Source organism: Colossoma macropomum, unplaced genomic scaffold (genome assembly GCF_904425465.1).
Source record: "Colossoma macropomum unplaced genomic scaffold, Colossoma_macropomum, whole genome shotgun sequence".
Taxonomy (NCBI): Eukaryota; Metazoa; Chordata; class Actinopteri; order Characiformes; family Serrasalmidae; genus Colossoma; species Colossoma macropomum.
The window spans coordinates 25,499,017-25,520,544 of NW_023494791.1; the positions used below are offsets into that span (position 1 = coordinate 25,499,017).

At 39.8% G+C, this 21,528-nt stretch overlaps 2 protein-coding genes across 2 annotated transcripts in view; one reads left to right on the forward strand and one right to left on the reverse strand.

The window, feature by feature from the left end:
* Nucleotides 1-121: 121 nt before the first annotated feature.
* On the reverse strand, nucleotides 122-7,465 carry LOC118810650 (leucine-rich repeat-containing protein 27-like). Its single transcript, XM_036574592.1, has 11 exons — nucleotides 6,930-7,465; nucleotides 6,556-6,686; nucleotides 6,339-6,397; nucleotides 5,295-5,468; nucleotides 4,928-4,930; nucleotides 4,359-4,587; nucleotides 3,934-4,068; nucleotides 2,983-3,088; nucleotides 1,091-1,242; nucleotides 674-803; nucleotides 122-401 (listed from the first exon to the last, which is right to left on the reverse strand). Exons 1-11 carry the CDS (start codon nucleotides 7,140-7,142, stop codon nucleotides 294-296), a joined length of 1,440 nt encoding a protein of 479 aa, XP_036430485.1. The 5' UTR covers nucleotides 7,143-7,465; the 3' UTR covers nucleotides 122-293.
* A 1,941-nt stretch (nucleotides 7,466-9,406) lies between these two features.
* Nucleotides 9,407-21,528, forward strand: part of LOC118810649 (serine/threonine-protein kinase 32C-like) — a 112,018-nt gene continuing 99,896 nt past the window's right edge. The window contains exon 1 of the mRNA XM_036574590.1: nucleotides 9,407-9,969. Coding sequence (XP_036430483.1) covers nucleotides 9,888-9,969 — 82 coding nt within the window. The 5' untranslated portion in view covers nucleotides 9,407-9,887. The remainder of the gene's footprint in view (nucleotides 9,970-21,528) is intronic.

Consider the following 21,528-nt stretch of genomic DNA (forward strand, 5'->3'; position numbering starts at 1 on the left):
GTTTTAACATTAACAACCTAAGTAGGCCCCAATCTTAAAATGGCTGCCTCCTAAAGCATGGCTTTATTCCCTGGGCTTGGAGAGGACCATGGATAATAATGGAAAACGCGCCACACTGTGGTCAAATAGAAAAACATCTTTTATGAATGTTGAGTGGGTCATAGACGATTGACAATATGCAAACAGTTTCATAATTCAAACTCAAATTCGCAAATCCAAACATACCACAATAACAGATTGCTTTGTGATGTAATACTAAATCCTGTCCAGGTGGCAGGAGAGCTAGAGGCCTGTTATTTATTGTACAATCCTGAAAAGCTCTCCCCAGTGAAGGCGGTGAATCGATACTCCAGATCTCGTTGCCGTCTCCTTTCTGCAAGCTCCAGCTGCAACTGTTTTACCTGACAGAGAGAAAATAAGAAGCTCTTCAAATGCACACCACTGCCAAACAATGTCATCATTACCAAAAACAATGCACAATTTTGAGGTTCAAATAATAGAAAAAAGGCATTTCTATATGCATATGCACATACATTCCAGTGTTCATATTTTCTTTTTTTTGCTCAGCTCTTCTTCTAACTAATAAATCCTATCAGTGCTTTTTTTCCTCTCTGCATACATTAGAATTGATCAGACACCTCACAGATCTATGTATCCCAGCTGTGGTTCTCACCTCCTCGATCTCCTGAGCCGCTGCCTGGGCCTCCTCCTCCCCAGGGGGTCCTCGAGGCCTCCTGCGTCTCTCTTGCATCATTTGAACATGATTTCTGATGCGCTGCTCCAGATCTCGGTCACGCGCCGCTCTTAGGACATACACCACATAACAGATGAAAACTCTTTACTGAATGTACAGTTTTTAGTTCAATATTCAATGTTATGTCATGTATGCTTTCATTACGTGAATATGCTAATTTCAGTTCATTTCCAGGTAAATTTATTTTTAGCGATAAAACGACAAATTGAATGGGAACCAACCTGACAATACAAACATATTTGTAATTCACAATCTTGACCACTAGAGGGCAGTATGTTTCAACTCATTTTCTTATCTCTGTTTAATCATCGAGGGACAGCCATTAACTTTGTGTACCTGGCCTCGTCTGTTTCTTTGTGGTCACTGGATGACCTCTGTGGTCTCTGTAGGGCGTTCAGGGCATCACTGTGTAACTCGTGGGACAGGGCTTCAACACCGTCTCTCTCACTGTAGGAGGCATCAGCACTATATGGGGTATTTTTGATATTCTAGACAAACAGTTGGAGATAGAAAAGAATCATTATGTCAGTAGAATTCAGGATGTTATATACAACACCATAAAGAAGGAATAATTTGGCTACATGGCCCACAACTGTGAGAATCCATTGAGGTTCTGTGTAATAATGTTTCCTCTGACATGTGGTTTGGCTGCTAATAATTGAAGGGGCTGTCAACTCAATTGCAAATATTAAAAAACTCACACATGACTTGATCATTGATCACAATTCTAGAATTCAGATAGAGTTTGAAGCTAATAAAACTGCTCTGCTTGATCAGGGCTGTGTGGGCGTTTCAGACCGCATGGTGATTGGCAACGTAAACAAACCCCATGACAGCAGACACTCTGGTATACACTGACACCCAACATCTTTTCTTTGGCAGAAGCCGCACTGTCTCTGTGTGAGACATCAGATTATGGAGGTAAACTGACATTCATCCGGGAGTCACTGTTAGTGGCTAATGCAGGAGTTTGTAATCCATTGGGCAAACAGTGATGTTGGAATTTGGCCAACACATCATGAGAACACTGATAACATTTGATAAAGTTTAGTTTTCTGGCTAGACATTTATCATAAATGGCAAATCAATCAAGCAATGTGGGATTTGACCTTTTTCATCTGTGTGTTATTGGACACCAAAAAAAAAAATATGAAGGAAGGATAACAGGAAGGGAATATTAAATTAAATAAAACTGAAAATGGTATAGCCCATAAAATACCCAAAGTGCTAACTAGTGAGCTCGTTCACTGGCAGTTAACAAACTTAAGTTAGTTTGCTTGAGGAGGGTTGTAGCAAAGGGTAGCAGATGAAAAAATCTGGTAACAAGGTATCATCTTATTCCAAGATCACCTCACTCGATTCACATCCAATACAGGAAAGTTCAAGAATCCTGCAATTGAAATTACCAACATTGTTCTCTGTTCGACAGTTAATAGCAAAGGCATAAACTCATGCAGGACCCTACAGCTAACGGCAAAAGCCTGATTTTGTTTACATTTTTTTTTCAGGTTTATAAGTAAATAAGTTGAAGTTGACAGTTCAGTTTTAGGTTCAGTGGTCACTGACATGAAACATCTTGGCATCTCTAAGTTTTACCTTTAGCTTAAGTGAGCTTAATAAAATCTCTTCAGGGAACCTTTTAATTGAAAAGTAAAAAAAAATCTTTTTAGTTTAAATTTTTTAAATTTTGGCACTTCAGTTTTTGACAGTTACCATGTTAAATTCACAGCTTTGTATCCCGTAGGCACTTAAGACAAATACTCAAGATGTTTTATGCAAGTGGTTATTCAGTGCCTGCCCACGTGCAATCGTGTATGTTGTGACGATGTGTTTTTGTGGCTTGAAATGAAGGGTTTCTCTTTGTTACAGAAGCATTGTGTACATCTGTGTGAGAGACTGAGATTACCAGTTGGACAGGGGTCTGTTATTGGCTGCTGTAGGAGAACTGACTCTGTTCACTGGGGACAGAGAGAGCTCTTGCTAGCTTGGCCTGTGGCTGCCTGAGACTGGGAGAGTCTGAGCTTGGAGGATGAGTGCTGCGACATTATATTTCTCAGAGGTTATTAAAAAAACAACAAAAGGGGCACTGCAGTAACTTCTTTATTACATGTACTAAAAATACAGGGCTATGAGAGAAGAGTCACTTGTCTGTTTGATGTATTGGGATGCATGTCCTTCTCTAATGACATGTAGAGGCTTTTAGAGGAGATAGCAGAATGTGGCTCTACCTCGTCTCTCTGCAGCCTCTCTCTCCTGTCCTGCTTCTGTTCCAGTATCTTCCTCTCCTGCATGATTCTGGCCTGGTTTCTCCACTCCCGCAACAGCTCCTCATCTCTGACATGCACACAGATCCCAGAAGTGAGAAGCATAGTGCAGTTATTTAAATGCATATGGATATACACGTGTTACATTTTTGTTTTTCATGTATTTATGAGGCTTGCAATTAAGGCTGGGCAATATGACAGTATTTATTGTTATTGTGATAAATTACATAACACGCTTTACTAAGCATATCATGGATCTTGTCAGTACTTAAAGAACACTGACGAACTGCATGTTTCATTACAAGGAGAGCATTATTTGTTTATTTGGAATCAGTGCAGCACAGGATGTGAAATTTGAACATAAATCATGTATTCATAGTATTTTTAAATGTGGCACTTGTGCTGGTTCTTTTTTGTCTGTTCCAATATCATGAAAATTACTGCAAGGATCATGATGTTATATTTCTGTCATATCGCCCACCTCTACTTGAAATGCAGTTTTTAAGTTGCTACAACATTTCTTTACATACTTCATACCACTAGGCTGCTCCTTCCCTTGCTTGTACCTCATCACATTTGACATTATACAGCCCTGCTTTCTGAAACTGCAGCATCAGATTCATCACGTAAGATCAAATCCCTCCCTGCATCTGTGCTATTAGCTAAAAGCTCTGCCTGCCAGAGTGAGATACATCAAGGGCTTGAGGTAAACGCCCTACTAGACTGCAATCAGCTCTCATTTGTCAGTCACGCTGCTGAGCTAAGAGCATGACTCAATTCTACTTAGTTTGTATTGTATGACCCTGAATTTGCGATGAAAAGCAAAGAAACCTTTCTTGTGTAACATACTCCTCATAATCATTATCCAGCATATAGATGCTTTCCATTAAAATGAAGCAGAGCCTCCAAACTTACTTCCTTCTTTGTTCTAACAAGGCTTGTTTTTCCTTCAACTCTTTCATGGCTGCCAGTCTCCTTTCCTCTGATCTCTTCCAGCACTGCGCATCAGATGGAAGAAGCGCCGGGAACATTCTTCCCATCTCTTGAGTCCTATAAGAAAACCGTTACAAAACATATTGTAATTTTCATTATAACAATTCTCTTCAAAACACCAGAGTTTCTTCCCCCTGCTGATTAAAAGAACAGTTCAGTCACAAACAGCTAATGTTGCTAATAATAAATGAAGGTGAACAGCCACCAGTACACATTACACAAATGACATCATGGAAACTGGTGGCTTGCTTCCAGTCACCGTTAGCCATGTTAGCACGTTTGTTCAGTCTGCCACTTTAAATCAATGGCCTGTCATCTGGTGAACTTTTCAACCCCATTTCAGTTACCTCCTGGTGGACAAGGGATGAGATCTGTCGCCCCCTGCTGCTCTTAGATGGCGTGGCGACTGAATTTCAGGCGTGAGGTAGCCTAAATCTGCCCTCTCCATCTGGATCATTCTCTGCTGGAGCTCCTTGAAGCGGTGAAGCTCGCTGTCATCGGCCTCCTCGCACAGGTCCATGCTGGCCTGGAGCACCTCCGACAGTGGCAGCCTCTCCACAGCAGGCATGTCTGATGCTGGAAGTGAGCAGAAATGAGAATCAATATGTAAATGTATGCAGCCACAGAGACGAGACTGGCTTGATTTGACCTCTCAGGTCACCAAATAGCTATGCTTGACTCCAGCTGCTAAAACGTGAGGTGAAAGGCGATCTATTGTAAACTGTAATTCTAGCAGCACTAGAATGAACATCCATTGAACCAGAAAGCGGCGTGACACATAGCAATCCAATATAAAAAGATAGAAGCTTAAAGCCTTCCCACTGAGGTTGCCAAGAATTTGCACAGCAGCAAATCGATCATTTTCTATACAGCTACAGCAGTACCCCTCGTTTGAACTGGCCTAGGATGTAGAAACAAACTGTGACCCCAGCATCTTTCCTCTGCAACATATAATTAGTTTAGGGACATGTTTACCACTTGTGCGCCAGATTACCAGCAGATAACATCAACCCGCAGAGGGATGGAGGGAGTGCCAGGGGTTATCGATCATTTTCATCTAGCTAAAAATATTACAGGGTCGCGCTGCACCAAAGCTGGCCGAGCCGCACGCGCCGTCTCCAAGGGAACAGAAGTCACACCACTGAAGCAGAACCAGGGCAAGGAGCTATTTTTGAGGCAGGCCGTCCTTTTTATGCAAAGCCACAGATGGTAAGGGACAACACACACACGTTTAGATGCAAACACGTGTACACACATACGCACACAGGTATGGAACTACTCACCTTCACTTGGCCGGCACGCTGGCAGGGTGCTGTGCACGCTGAGGGGCCGCTGAGCCACGGCTTTGCGCCGCAGGAACTGCAGGATGTGAGCAAGACCCTGCTGCAGGACGTCCTGTGGCGGGAAGGAGACAGGACAGTTCCTCAGACTTAGAGCTCTCAGCGTGATCACATTACCTGCAGGAAAAGATGAGGAGGAAGGAACAAGAGCTGAATTCTAAACAAGTAACAAGGATCTTACAAGTTTCACAATTATTCAAAGGAGTTAGCTTACTCAGGGAGAAGTCTTGTATTATGAGTTATACAATATGACCATTACAACTTTATTGCCTATTCACTGAACGCTCTTCAGGATTTGTCAGACGGTGAGGGACCAGAGAGATATAACCATGGAAGCAGGAGTGGACAGAGATCAAGGCAACAGCTCCTCTGTAACAGATTAGCTGGTGATTTTCATACCGGTGAACCACCATTCTCAACAAGTTGCAACTACTAGGAATTCTGCAACATTATATATTGTTGTCATTATTATTAATAATGTTATTTATTGAACATTTGTGTATTTTATCATCATTTTATTGTCACATGCCTTAATGGTGGAAAAATTACTGTAATGTTTGGCCGCTTGTGGCTTATTGCATTGATAACTGCCCATTTCAGTATAATTACACTTCATAATTCAAGAGAGTTAAAGCTGACTGTTGTATGAAAAGCGTGAAAGCTGTATGTCGTGCCTCGTCGTGTCCCTGTGTGATTCCCTGGCCAAGAATAGCTGTCTGTTGTATATGAACCATGGTCCTCGTTCCCAAACATGAGAACTGCTCCATTTCTAATTTAAATGCTAGACCACAAACTTCTGTTAACCAACAATTTGTTTTAAACAGCAATTAGCTCGAAAGTATAGATATGCAGACATATACTACAGGTCTGACGCCTAGCATGCTGGACTATATGAAAGACACACAACACCAAACAATATATTTAATTCTAGGAAGGCTTAGTAAAACAGACTGACACATAATTGCACTACTTGATCTTAGCACATACCCAATTCTACAGGAAGTTCTGTAACAGGGTTACCCTCCAGCAGCAAAGTTTTCAAGCATCTGAAAGAAGCAAATAAAAACATGATGCCTAATCATGTTTGAAAGGAAAGGTGTAAAAGCATAAACACAAATCAGCTGACATTCGAGGCCTTTCTAATAATTACTAAATCAGGTAAGGATCCTAAATTGCTTGTTATTTTAGCAGTTGTATACTATACCTGTGTTGACCAATATTAGCAGGAATACTAGTGAGCTGGTTATTTCTCAGGTCCAGCCAAAGCAAATTTGGCAGGCTGGTGAACATATTTTCAGGAAGACTGGGCATCCTGTTGCCTTCAAGATATAAATTCTGGCCAGCAAATAAAGATGAAAGAAAAAAAAGTGCAGTACCAGGTAAACCAACATAGTCCTACAGATACTGTTTATGTTAAGATTAATATATATATATATATATCTATATATATATCTATATATATATATATATATATAAAAACCCTAGACACCAGCAAACAAAGGTGTGGAAACATCATTATCATGTTAATAAGTATGTAGCTGAATACAACCCAATCTTTTAGTATTACCAAAGCCATACCTTAAGTTCAGTGCACTTTAAAGCATAGTCGGGTATGTCCTTCAGGCTCTGTCTGCTCAGATAAAGGGTGTGGGATGTGACATCTTCGCCGGGCTGCTTTGAAGGATCCTCTTGTTGACTCGGAGAGCTTTTTCTGCTGGGCGATTTTTCCGCACTGTCACCACAGTCCAGACTCAGGTGGAGGTCATTCATGTCTTCTTCCAGGGCTCTCATGGCTGCTTTCACATAGCGTTATCTGTCCACATCATTATGGCTGCTAAGCGCCCACTAGCACGCTGTCTGCTGCCATGCTGTGTACTTGAAACTGTTGTTTGGAAGAGCAGAAACAAAGCACTGATGAGCGGCTAGTGAGCCGGACTAACTCAGTTCGGGCTGGATGCTGATGCAGCGATGCTAACTGTTACTTCATCAGCTGCTGTTCATTCAGCTTCGACGCTCAAATCTCAACTTTTAAACATACTTCGGAAAAATATTTTAGTTAAACTGTGTATTTTTAAAAAATGTTCTCGTGTCCACCGCACATAACGTGCCCACGTTTCCTGCCCGATGTGAAGTTGTGAACGGTTACTATGGTGACGCCTCAAGAAAATGAAACAAAAACTACGGAGTGCTGAAGGAGCCAAAAAGAGCAAACGGTCACGTGGTTTTCGCTTGCGAGAAACGAGCCTGCGGAAATTAAACGGGCGAACAATAATTTCTCCCACGTCATATGAAAATGAGTTTCATGGGAAGTGTATATGAAATAGTTTAACCGTGACTAACTGTTGTTCTTCTAAAACGTCTTGTTAATGACAAAAAGCTTTTTAACTGCGGGAAAATTGAAAATTGTGCTCATTGAGGTATTATGAGAGGGTGTGCTGGGTATTATGAGAAAGGATTAAGCAGTATGATGCAGCAGCTGCTACAACCGTTCTAAACAGTATGTCAAAAATAGCACACTCTCAGCCAAAAATGTACCAAACTGTGGATCTTAAAATCACTGCTGTACTTTTGCAGATACTTTTATATTGTTTGTACTGCGATAAATGAAAAATGTACCTGCACTGTACCTTTTATTCTGACAGTGTATACCAGCATTAGATGCCCATTCATTAGTGCAGTACAGTATGTATAGTATAGTATGTGTGTACAGTATGTATTGTATGTTAATTAGGTATTATGGGACAGCTTTAGGTAAAATAACACAGACTGTTAGGAATATGACAGTATGTTTGATCAATAGAGTAAATCCAACATACTTTACACTCTAAAAAAGATGGTTCTTCAAGGGTTCTTTAGTAAAGAAAATCATTCCATGAAGAACCATTTTCTTTACTAAAGAACCCTTAAAGAACTATCTTTTTTAACAGTGTAGTGTAGTATGGGACTATAACTGTATTATATAACCGGGCTTTTCAACTCCAGCCCTGCACAGTTTCTCTGCTCTAGCACACCTAATCAAACTCATGAAGAGTATGATAATAAACTTATAATTTGGATCAGATGTGCTAAAGCAGAAACTACCTGAAACTGTTTAAGACTGTGGGTCCCCAGGACTGTAGCTGAAAAAACACTATATGGTATTAATGGGACACAGAGTGCTGAATGACAAAGCCATTTTTGTATTCACTTTCCCACTAAATGTTTTTTCCAGTGAGCTACTTTACTATATTACGGAAGTCTGGAGAGGCCATGAGTTAGTTATAATTTTCAGGATTGTTATCTTGAGATAACAGGTTAATTATTTTGCGATCTGAAGAAGACAAAGTTGTTATCTTGAGATAATGAGTTAATTATCTTGTGATCTCAAGATGACAAAGTTGTTATCTGGAGATAATGAGTTAATTATCTAGTGATTTGAAGATGACAAATTTGTTATCTGGAGATAACGAGTTGATTATCTTGTGATCTGAAGATGACAAAGTTGTTAACTTGAGATCATGAGTTAACTATCTTGTGACCTCAAGATGACAAAGTTATCTTGAGATAATTAGTTATTTATCTTGTGATCTGAAGATGACAAAGTTGTTATCTTGAGATAACGGGTTAACTATCTTGTGACCTCAAGATGGCAAAGTTGTTATCTTCAGACAACGAGTTGATTATCTTGTGATCTGAAGATGACAAAGTTGTTATTCTGAGATAACGAGTTAATTATCTTGCGATCTGAAGATGACAAAGTTGTTATCTTCAGATCTCAAGATAATAAACTCGTTATCTCAAGATAACAATCCTGAAAATTATAGCAACGGCTCCTGGCCTCTCCGGACTTCAGTACTATGTACTGAAAAATGTTGCTTTGAATGAACTTGATTCAAATGTGTCGGTCAGTTTCACATTAAAGAGCATTTGTGCTGACATAGCATTTTATTCATGCGCAACCGATGGGCTCATTTCAATCACGCAAATTCGAAGCGCCATTTTTCATTTTCTTTTACACCATTTATAAAGAGGACACTGTAAACAGCGGCTGAAACTGAAATAAACAAGTTTGCGGCAAGATGTGTCATAATACCTTTATCCACCCGTAAGTGTGAAAGTGAAGCAGGCTGATGAAGAGTTTTGATGCAGTGATCTGCCGCCCCCCACTCCTCTTACAGTGGACTCAGGGTGGTGCAGCCTAAGCACGAGGATGAACTGGGTTAAAGTCTCTCCAGCAGCAGCAGGGGGTGAGAGAGAGAGAGAGAGAGAGAGAGGCTGCACGCGCGTCACACAGCGCGAGCTAAGCACGAGCTCCAGAGCCCAGCCAAAGAGAGAGCAGACAAACGCACCGGCCACCGCACTTCATTCCCAGTTAGCTCCGCCCTTCTTCCCGTAGCTCTTCCCGTGTTCCTTTTTGTTGTTGTTGTTGGTTTTTTATCGCTCGTAGTAGCCAAAGTGCTGGAAAGGGCGTGATCCTCGACATGCTCGCGCTCGGAGCGTAGCGGCATCAAAGCACAGCGAGTCGCGCACGAGGCGAGGAATGCCATCTGAGCATCAATGTTTCACTGGGGCAAGTGGAAGAAGAGGATGGGCGCCAACAGCTCCTCCAAGAGACCGGTCTTCGACGAGAAAGAGGATGGTGAGTGCAGCCTCAACTCCAGCACACATAGCTGACCGAGCACTGCGAGGCGCTGCGCGTGCAGCCTAGCTGCTTTCCACGGCACGTGAATTCTTTGAAGTTCCGTAGAGGGTAACTCCACCGATATTTCACAAATTCTGCATAATTAAATGGTTAACATGTCAACAAAGTCATTCAGAGTGGTTTGTTCTTGAGAAACTTAGAGCCAGAATTGCTCACAGTGATGGTGGTAGGAACCAGACGTCCCCCTCTAAAAGCTCCCTCACAGAAAGTATTACCTGAAGAGGTTATGAAGCCTGATGTCTGTGATAATGTTTTACAGTAGTTTTATGATAAAGTTTTGGTCTAAAACGTATTTTAATCAAATTATTTGAATCCATTCATGATGGAGGGATACATGAAGAGTGTTCTAAAGCAAAATAGTCCCAGAAGAAAACTTCCTTTTTCAGATTGACCATTATTTTACCATCATAAATGTTACATGAAAAAAATCAGAAGACACATGTGGGTTCACTGGTGGTTTTGGATAGTGAATAAAATGCCTATATTTGCATTATAGACATCATGACTCCTGGTTCCTTTCACCACCACTGTAAAGAAATCTGAGTCTGTAAGTGAACCATTTCACATCAAATCAATCTTAATCACTTTCTTTACATCTCAACAACTAAATTATAAGAAATTTTGAAAGATCAGTGGATTTCCCCTTAAATCAGCCCGTGCATTCACTTTGTATCTTTAGAACTGTAACAAATTCAAGCACAATTACAGCCAGTGCAGTTTCCCTGCAACTTTATCCAGTTTGCACGTTCGGCTGCTTTGCAAAGGCGTGCTTTTCCTCATCACAAAACAATGAGCTCAACTGTGCCAACCTCTCTGACTGCAGTGATCTTAGTCTGAATAAATATCCTCATTGCACTTGACCAGAAACATGTAAATATATCATTATATTACTGTTTCATACTGTTTGTATTACTGTTCACTGTTCTGTTGTTCACTGTCTTCTTACTAGAGATTAGTTATATTATTGCATTACATAATGTGGTATTAAGAACAAGCATAGGTTTGATTTCCACCCCCTTGATTTCTCATGAGTAGGCACATTTAGCTCCACTTTCAGTCTCTGAAATGATGCGTAACTGCTTATTAGAAGTAAATTGCATGCATATATTTTGGGGGGAAAAAAAGCATTCCAGCTGAATTATCTGGCAGTTAATTGATTCATTAAGAGGGATTAGGTAAATCCGTAGAAACAGCGGCTCTTGAGGAACATGAAGATTGATAATGCTGGAAGAGCATTTTTAAGCTGTGATTGAGGGACAGTCCACTCATGTGCTTAAGCCAAACGGTCCTGCTGATTCGTGTTTCACTCACAATGAGCCATATCCATGCGGCCGGAGTAAAAATTCAGATTTTGTCTCCAAAGCCTGGAAAATGAGGTCAGATCGCTTTAGATTTTTGATCATATGACTTGACTGGAGAGAGAAACATCCAGACGGAAGATTCATGGGGGAGAAAATTGTAATGACCCATTTAGTTACAGTATGGACCCAAAGCTTAATACTCTTGCCTGTTCTTTAAAAATCTATGCGTCTGTGCATATAATGGTGAATCATCTTGTACATACAGATATATGACTGCTTTTTACATGAGGAAGCACTGTCCATGTATGAGAAGAAACATGCAGCAGTAGAGAAGATGCAGTTGCATATTCAAGCCAAGACAAATCCAAGGTCTCAGGGACATTTCGCTCCTTTGTGTATGTGTATCTTTGTTAAAGCAGATTATTGAGTACAGCCTGAATGAGCTTCTTGAAGATCAACATTCTTAAAGGCAGAATAAAGCTGCTGTTTCTAGTTGCAGATTTCTGCCATGAAGCCCTGCTTTTGTTCACAGTATTCACTGAAGCATCATATACAAAATAGTGTTTGCTTCTTCACCCATCCACTTATGGCCTCGGAAACATTTTGGTTATTGCCTGTGCTCTGACCATGTCCTACAAAACACTGGAAGCTGCTAGATGGAAAGAGCCATTGCTGGTCCTAAAGGTTAGGCCAAAAGGTGTGACTTGAACTAACCAGTCTGCCCTCAGGCTAATCCACAAAGTTCTGACAGCAGCATTATGCAGTGAAAGTTGCATAACAGGTGGGACTGCTCTGCTGCAAGGCTAGCGCTGATTTCACCCATGCCACATCACGCCCCAGTTCTGCTTTCTTTGATGTTGTACGGGCAGAAAAGTGATTACTCTTCATGTTCCATACATAAAAGAGGGCAAAAAAAGATGCGATGTGTCTCTAGTGGTGGAAAGATCACACAGCTTTCATCGCTAAAGTGCATGTGTGGGCTTTGGTTATTAGGCTTGTGCTGCTTGTGCTGAGAGAGGAGTTGCCTGGTTTCATAAGAGTATCTACCTTTGGCCTTCTGGAGATGGCGTATGGCCCATATTAGGCACTGATGACAGTGGTGCTCGGCAGATAGTGCTCTGCCATAATCCAGTTGTCAGGTTGATGTACTATCGTGGCTGTCAAATGGCTAATTCAACAGATTGTTTGGTTTAGACAGAGAGAGACTTCAAGCTGTGGTTTCTAAGGCCAGAGAGGTTGTTAACAGTTTGTTACAGACAGGATCGTACTCAGAATCATTATGGACAAATTGCTGGATCATAAACACTTGACGACTTTGCTGTTGCTGTGCAGCAGGTCCATCTGCAGTGGCCTGGTTTCCAGTGATGACTGACACTATAAGAGTACAAGGAACATGGAAACCTTATCTGACCCTTGTTTAATGCTGCGGAAGGTTGTTATTGAAGATGAACTAAGAAAGAACGTTTTATTTCATAGTATTGAACTGAAAGAAAAATGATTATCCAATGATTTCCAAAGCCATAAGTGTATGGGGCAAGAAATGAATAAGCTATGTCTATTCATGTATCCATATCCATAATTTCATATAAAGAGACATCCACACATGACCTAAGCCAGCTGTTCTCAAACCAGTCCTCAGGGCCCGGCAGCAGGTAGATGTTTCGGTCTAGCCAGCTCCCAGTACACCTGAAGCAGGTATTCGGAGCTCTTAATGGCTTGGTTCAGGTGTGCTGGGAGCCAGTGTTGAGCAAAAAATATGATCTCCTCTGGGGGGGCCCTGAGGACTAGGTTGAGAACACTGACCTAAGTAGTTGTTGCAGTTGTTCCCCCATCCCTCTGTCTTTCAATTTACTTCTCTTTGTATTTTCACCTTGTGGCGCAACTGTCAACTTTGGCTAGGCCTCTGTGCTGACTCCAAATGGCATTCATGGATCTTGTGCCCCTTATAGAGTTGTGTGTGAATGTAGCGGAAAGAGCATCTGTAGATAGGAGAATCTAAAGTCCATACCGCAGCATAAAGTTCAGTATTATGGAGTCAGCTGAACTCAGTGTTCAGAGAGCATGCAATTTTTCTTGTAATGACACATTCAGCTTCAGGGAGAGAAAGAGAGGAGAGAGACAGCATGTTTTCATACGGTGCAGTCTATAAGTAACTGGACACAATTTCTGCTGTTTCTCTCTGTGATCCAGCACATTGTTTTGAAATGTAAAAGGCTGAGGGCATTTGACTGAACTATGTAGTTTTTACAGCCTTATTTTTAACAACCTTCCTGTTATCAAAAGCAACTGGACAATAGACAGCACAGTTATTACATGTCATTGCATCATTAGTTCATGTACTAGAGAGGTAGTGAAAGGTGTAGTGTTCATTATAGTTGAGGCATTTGTGGAGTCTGGTGCTGTTGTCTCTTAACATGAGGACCGAAAAGTGTATCACACAGGGGCGGATCTAGGGGCGGGGCCACAGGGCCACTGGCCCCAGAGGAAACCTGATAGGCCGCTTAAGTTATCATTAAATTATTATTGTTTGCAACCTGGACAGTCAGGTACCACTTCAATTTTGTCTAACATTGTTGTAGAACATGTTAATTTCTGTGGACTTTACCCCTATGAGAGCCACTGTCTGCAAATTACAAATTACATCGCAAGTGGCAATCATAGAGGTCCAAGCACTTTGAGCCTTATGGCACCACTACAGGCCTTTTAGCACATAGAACATAAATGATTGTGAGCTTTTAGAATGTCCTACCTTTGAGGAGAGATCTTAACAGAAGATGTTTGCCAAATTTTGTACACACTGACATTTGTATGGTAAGAAATAGGTTATTTTAAACAAATATTTAAAAATACCCAGAAAACAAAAAAAGTACATTTTTTGACATGACTTGAATTACCATAGCTATTGAACTCAGTGAACTCAATCTTTCTATAATGTTCATCTTTCAAAGGTACCCATTCCTGGTCCTGGAGATCTACCAGCCTGCAGAGTTTAACTCTAGCCGTTATATAACACACCTGATCCAATTAATAGATGCCTTCAGAAGCATCTGAAACATTAGACACGGGGGTGTTGAATCTGACCTCTCCCAGATGGTGCATCTCCAGGACCAAGATTGGTTCCGTCTGTTCTACAGCAATTACCTGTTTCCCCTATATGAATACACCATAATTCTTCATTTTCATTTAAAATAACTAATAATAATTTTTATGTTTAATTAAATGGTTCAAGCCTCTGGACCCTGTACAAAGGATTGGTTTCTGAACTTGTCCCGATTTTCACTGCGTACGAGTTTGTATAATGTGGATAATATATACAAATATATAAATATTGTGAGTATTTATAGAGGCATTTATTTGGTCTCTGACCAGGAACTGTGGCCCCATTATGGCCCCACCTAAAAAAATCCTAGAATCACCAGCGATGTCACAGTTGCTACATAATTGCCTAATTGCAATTATTTGAAGAATTATTTGAGATGATCACAGTTCTGTAAGCTGACTGCAGTTATTTTTTGCAGTCGTTAGATTTCATGTTTGTATTATGCCGCAACAAGTAGTATGTAAATTGAGTTGAGGCAAATAAATGTAAATAAAAGAAAGCAGCAAAGGCATTCATTGAGATGTATCATGGGACAAAAAAGTTGTAACTTGGTGCTCTAACATGTTTAGAGGGCAGTGCAAGTAATGTTTATTTGTTGGCTATATAGCTAATTCTAACATTTTTAGCATGTAATTGTTAAGTCTTTGTCTTGCATTGTGGATGTACTCTGTAACTTGTTTTCTTTCATTCTGTAACAGTGGAGGCAAGGAGGTGGGATGCAAATGCGAGTTGCTTTTATTCAAATTAGAGTTAACTGCAGAAGTCTGAAAAACAGACATGTCCATGACAAAAAAACAAAACAACAAAATGAAAGAAAACAAGTTACAGAGTACATCTACAATGCAAGACAAAGACTGAACAAACACAGGGGTATAAATACACAGAGGGGAAATGAGAAACACCTGTGACTAATGAGGGGTGGAGCACAGGCAGGTGGAACAGATGAAAAGGGGCAGGACCTGGGAGGAGACACAGAACAACAACAAAAGCACATGGTACAAGAAAACAAAAGGCACATGGCTACCATAGAGGGGATGAAAGACACACTGAGAGGAACAAAGGCAGAATCCGTGACACATGCACTCCCAGCCTGGCATGTACTGCCAGCCTATTAATGACGTCAGTGGATGCTTTGCCACGACAGTGTTTTGTCGGTTTGATGAGCAAAATTGTGACCCACATACTCTTGGGCAATAAGAGTTACACTGAATGGATTTTAACTTTGTCATACTGATAATAATGGAATTAATTATGATAATTTACCAAATAAAACCGACCGCGACGATAATACATTGTATGAGGTTTATTAGAAGAAAAAAACAAACAGGCTACTGCTGAAACTCATGAAAACCCTGATGAAAAAAGAAGCAGCCAAATGTTGATGTGCCATTGGGACGCTTCTGCCACTGTGTGAAATTTTCACACAATGTTAAAGCAGCATCTGAGCTCAAATGATGTAGAAAAATGAAAATCTGAAAAAATTTGGACAGCCATGATATGAAAACTTTTTCATTTACATTTTTCCATCTGTTCAGCCTGCAGTAGAGCAGTTTAGCTCCCATTCACGGTGAAGTTATAAGGAGTGTTTCAGTCCAGACTTCTTTGAGAATGAAGCGCAATACAAGGCAGCCAATCAGAACACAGCTAATTACATATATCAGTCTTAAAGGCATAGTAACATAAACAGCCTAATAGTCATGTAAAAATAAATTATGACCATTTTTGGTACATAAAACAATACAAACTTTATACCTCGGGGAAAAAATACAATATAAGAAATATGTAGGATATGGGTGCTTTGAGTTTAAAAGTGGGGAAATTTAACCCAAGAACATGGGGGTTGTGAACTGCCTAAGAATCAGTTGAATCAAACCCAGCCAAACACCCATGTGCTGTGTATAACACAACCACAACGAACTGGAAGTCTGGCGTACTGTATTCACCATTCAGACCTGAATCTAGAAGATGTGGATATTCTGGTCTTCTTTACCAGAACAACAGACATGGACTTTAATTTGTAGAAAATAATTGCAATATATATTGCAGCCACAATATTGGTCAGAAAGATCACTGTTAGATATTTATCCCCCAAATCGTTTAAGCTTAATCTCACGATTTCTTCACAACTTCAGATCACTCTCGCTTTCTCTCTCTCTCATATTAACTTTAATTAACTCTCTGAATTAGATTCTTTGTCTCACTTTTTCCCCTTGTTAGATCATTTTTTTGCACACACACACAGACACACACATGGAGGGAGGGAGGGAGGGAGGGAGAGAGAGCGAGAGCTGTCTTTCTCAGCGTGTTGTTTTTCCCTCCTCTCTCGTGTCCGTGCTGTGCTGCTCTCTTTCTGTTGGCCTCTGGCAGCATTTCTGTCTCCAGCTCTTCACACTCCTCTCCCCCCTCTGCCACCACACACGCACTGTGCTGAGACTGAACAGCTCATTATGTAAACCAAGAGCACATAAATAAATAAATGGTCCAAAAAAAAGAGTCAGTATATATTCAAGATTGTTCTTTTTATGATAAGACATCTACATCTAAAAATGAGTGACTGCGGCCAGATAGTTGCCTTCTTTAGTCAGCTGGGTGTCCTTATTGCAGCCCACTACAGAACTGGCCACAAACCACCAGATTTGGGATTATGGACCATATTGTGCAGATCGCAATTTTCTTTGATATCCATGTTTATACTTGCATACCATTCCATATTGTTGTCTTTAGAGAAAATCGTAGTGTGACTAAATTTTGTCTAAACAAACAGTGATAACAAGCAAAAACTGTAGTCCACTGCAGAATCAACCACAACCCACCAGATATGGGAACATACTCTATGTTGTCTCTTTTGAAATTAATATTTTTTTCTCTTTGAAACCTTAAACATGCAGTAATTTCTCACACACAGACTACACATTAATTGCTCTCATTGCTATGCAAACAATGCAGCTTTAACCTCTTTTTTTCTGAATTCATTAAATTAGTACTCTGTTGAAGGCCCATTATCTTATAATGAAATTCATGCACAGCTCTTCAGGTCAAGGCAAGAATTTTCTAATGCATTCCTGTGAGGCTGCGTTGGCAGGGGTCAGGCTCGCAAATTACACAACCTACTGTCCAAGCCAGTGCATTTGCCCATTAACTGAGGGCTTTAGAAAAGAACTGCTGGTGGTGTTTTTAATTGAGTTAGACAACAGCAGGAGTGTCATTGACCTCATTCCTTAGATTATAGATGGCCATCTTTGCCATTCATATCATTCTCCTTGACTCCTTTACCATGACCCAATCTGAAATGACTGCTATCTACATAGTGAGAGAGATGCTGTACTGCATACTACAGTCTTTAAAGTCTACCACGCACTACATTGACAGCGTAAACAGAGCCTGATCAGCTAATGGCACAAACTTCATGTGTATGAAGGAAAAGAGATGAAAGCATCTCAAACTCAAACTAAGCAGTTCAGCTGTTATATTAATGAGCTAACTGGCTAATTCAGTAGGTAAAATATTTATTGAATGATTTGCTCTATATATCTACAGCACACAAAGTAAAAAAGGTTACCTGAATATCTGTTGGGCGCTTAGTTTGTCCGTAGTCTGTGTGTAGACTTGAACCTTCCTGGAGTCAGTGTGGAACAAACTCCTGTTGTTAGCTTGATGCTATCAAATCATAGAGAATCTCAGTTTCCCACTGTTAGAAATTAGCATTCTCATCACGAGCATATTTGTCAAACGGAGGTTACTAATACAGTAAAGCATTCCATCAAGCACTGTTATATAATGACTTGTACAGCATGTTCATAATGATTAAATGATACAGTGCAGTATATGCAGTGTTTTTATATATTGATAAAGCACTGGTGATTGTAGTTTATTCCATGTTGTAATTTATGCTGAAGCAGCTTCACAGCTCTTGGTCTTAGTGCTCTGTGACAGGTTCTCAACTCCAGTCCTAACTGCCAGCAGTCCTGTGTGATAAAGATACACAGTGAACATCATTATGTGGCCTTTTTTTAATGATTGATTTACTGTAAATATTGCACACATCCTGTATCCTGCATATACTTAAAAAATGACATACAGACATTTATAATATTAAAGACATTTTTTTATATGTATTATCATGATAATATTGTAAATCCATTATAAAGCGTTAGGTAATTTTCATGATATTTTTTAAATATTGGTGCATGCCTAATCATGAATTTAGTCAGTTTAGTCAGTGACATGTATCAGACCAGTTAAAGAGACAAAAACGTTCCACCATGTATCATTTTCCTCCTGTTCTTAAAAAGTTTACTTTTTAAAAAATTATACTTTTGCCCTTTTTTAGCTGTGGCTCTACTGTTTCACTGGTGTGTTTTGTCCATTCTGTCGACTTCTGTTAAGCAAAATATTGTGTACTGTCAAAGTTTCCTGAAGTGTTGTGATAATTTTGCCTTATTGCCCATCTTGAGTGTGCAGTCAGCACAGTGCATTGTTGTCTACATGAATTATAGGCAGTCAGTCTGACTTAAGTACTTAAAGCTCTTATGTAAGATTTTTTTGTTAAAATTGAGAGTCAGGAGGGAAAAAATGTCCCTGCGCTGCTGCGAGCGCCCTGTAAAACCTGAAATAATAATAATAATAATTATAATAATGTATTAACATAACACGCACAGGCTCAGAAAGAAGATTTAGCTCAATGTTTAGGTCTCAAATGTAAAATCAGCTTTACACCGATGAAGATGTGAGGACAATACTAGCTATTTCACTGCTATCCTCAGAAGACACATCCTAAAGCAAGTTTTGACTGATCTTTCTTTGAATACTATTTCAACACACTCCCAATCATCAAATTCATCTGCTCGGGGAAGGGGTCCGAAGTACAGCTGATGTTATGCCGACACTGTTTGTTGCATGCAATTACACATTTCCCCCAGAGAGGTCTCCATATCTCCAAGTTTACATAGTGTAGCTTTAACACAACAGTTTTTTTATTTAAGTTTACTTTTGTAACTATACTTCTTCTGTTACTATACAGTGAAATTAAGGCTGACAGTATGCACTATAACTTCACAGTCATCAGATCTAGAGTGCTGCAGCACAGAGCCAAAACAACAAAACATATGCCAATGTCCAGTTGCTTACAGGCTGCACTATATGTATTAAATGGGGGCATTAGGTATTTGGCCCATGCAGCTAAAACTTGTTAATGGATGTTTTTTCATGCATCACTGACTGAATTAGTCAGAGTGTTGATTCAGTCAGTGCTTTCAAAAAATGTGTTTAACTGCTTGTATTACTGTGTGTATCAAGGCTTTATCACATTGCATGTGCTTTGAACCTCTTTATGAAGAGAATGAATGATTACTGTCATTTTACTGTACTGCTTAAAAATAATTACATAATTAATAACAGAGATACACAATGAATTTGCTTTCAGTTTACACTCTGTATACAGAGGTTTGAGTCTTCACTGCTGACAAGACATGACAAAAATAGCAATGTTCCAGAAGTTTTTTGTCTTTTAGCAAAACTATGCACAACAATAACTTTATGAAATTCAAATTATAATAAAATATCTCCTTATCTACAAATACAAATGTGGTATCGATGGAAATCTTAGTATCTGCACCTTCAAATACCCCCATTTCTCAGCTTGTTTCAATGAGCTATGAGTAAGAAATACACACTTTTGTTACATAAGAGATAAGACAAGTCTCTTTTTATCTCTTTGCTTTCCTCTTTCTTTTTCTCCCCCTCTCACCTCCCTTCTGTCCTGCTTTCTCTATCTGTTTCTGCCCTGCGTGCTTTTAGTTACCTCATTGCAGGCGCATTAATATTTTTTCATCAGTACACTTAGCATGATGACAGTGCTCATTTGCCTTCAGTGGCTGATGAGAGAGCTTGTGGAATAAGTGTAATTACCATGCTTTAATTGCCTCCACTTCAGAGACTCTGATTGAAAAGCATCACTATCGGCAGCTGCAATGAATCTGTCTCAGAGGGACGCAAGGAGGATCGTGCCATGGCCTACTCACCTCCTTCTCTGCGTAGATGAGGTTGTTAATTGTTTTTGCAGGGCTGTGCAGGGCCACAGTGTTGCGACCCTGCTGCTCAACAGCTGCATTATTGAGACTGCTGTGCACTTGTCACCTCTCACACACTGAAAATGTACTTAGAGTGTTTTACTCTCTCCTCCAAACTCTCCTGAGCCAAACGTCTCATGTAACATGACGGGAGAGTTTTCTCTCTCTCTCTCTCTCTCTCAACTCTCTCTCACTCTTTCTGTCCCTCTCTCTCTCTCTCTCTCTCTCTCTCTCTCTCTCTCTCTCTGTCATCCTGTAGATTCTTGAGGTTATAAGGATGGCAATGTCACTTTTTTCACACAAAAGAGAAAAACATAGAAGCAGATTAATCTTTTAAACTCAGACTTTCATTCTTAACTCTCATTACTGTATACCCTGCACATTAGCTTCACTTTCTCCAACTAAATGAAGAAAAACTGAAATAGTGATCCTTGGTACACTCCTTGGTGAAAAGAGTGTTCTTTAGTAAAGGGTTCTGTTTAGAACCATGAGTTCTATATGAACCATTTCACGCTTAAATGGTTCTTTGCATGGTGAAATGATGTCAAGCTTGTAACAATAAAAGAACCTTTTTTGGCGTTCTGTAGAACCATTAACAAAAAGGTTCTATATCGAATCATATACAACACACTCTTCATGAATCTGAAGAACCAATTCACCATTCAAAGAACCATTTAAGCAAGATCTGCTTCTGTATAGAACTCATTCTGTTTACTAAGGACCCCTTGAAGAACCATCTTTTTAAAAGCGTACTAAAATGAAGAGAATGCTGCTTTTTGTGAGAAACCAGGCCCTTTTGCTTCATATACCAAACCTGAAAAACTAAAACTGGATGCAATCTTAGATTCTAAGCTTAGATTCTGAGATTTAAAAATGTATGCTTTAGCTTTTAATTAAATTAATACCTCTCCTTTTGTATTTTTTAATTTGAACTGTGTTATTGATAAAGATTCTTAGGATATTTGAAATTTAAGGATTAATAATTGTATATTAAGCCTGTAGTTGAAAGGGTTATATTATAAGACAA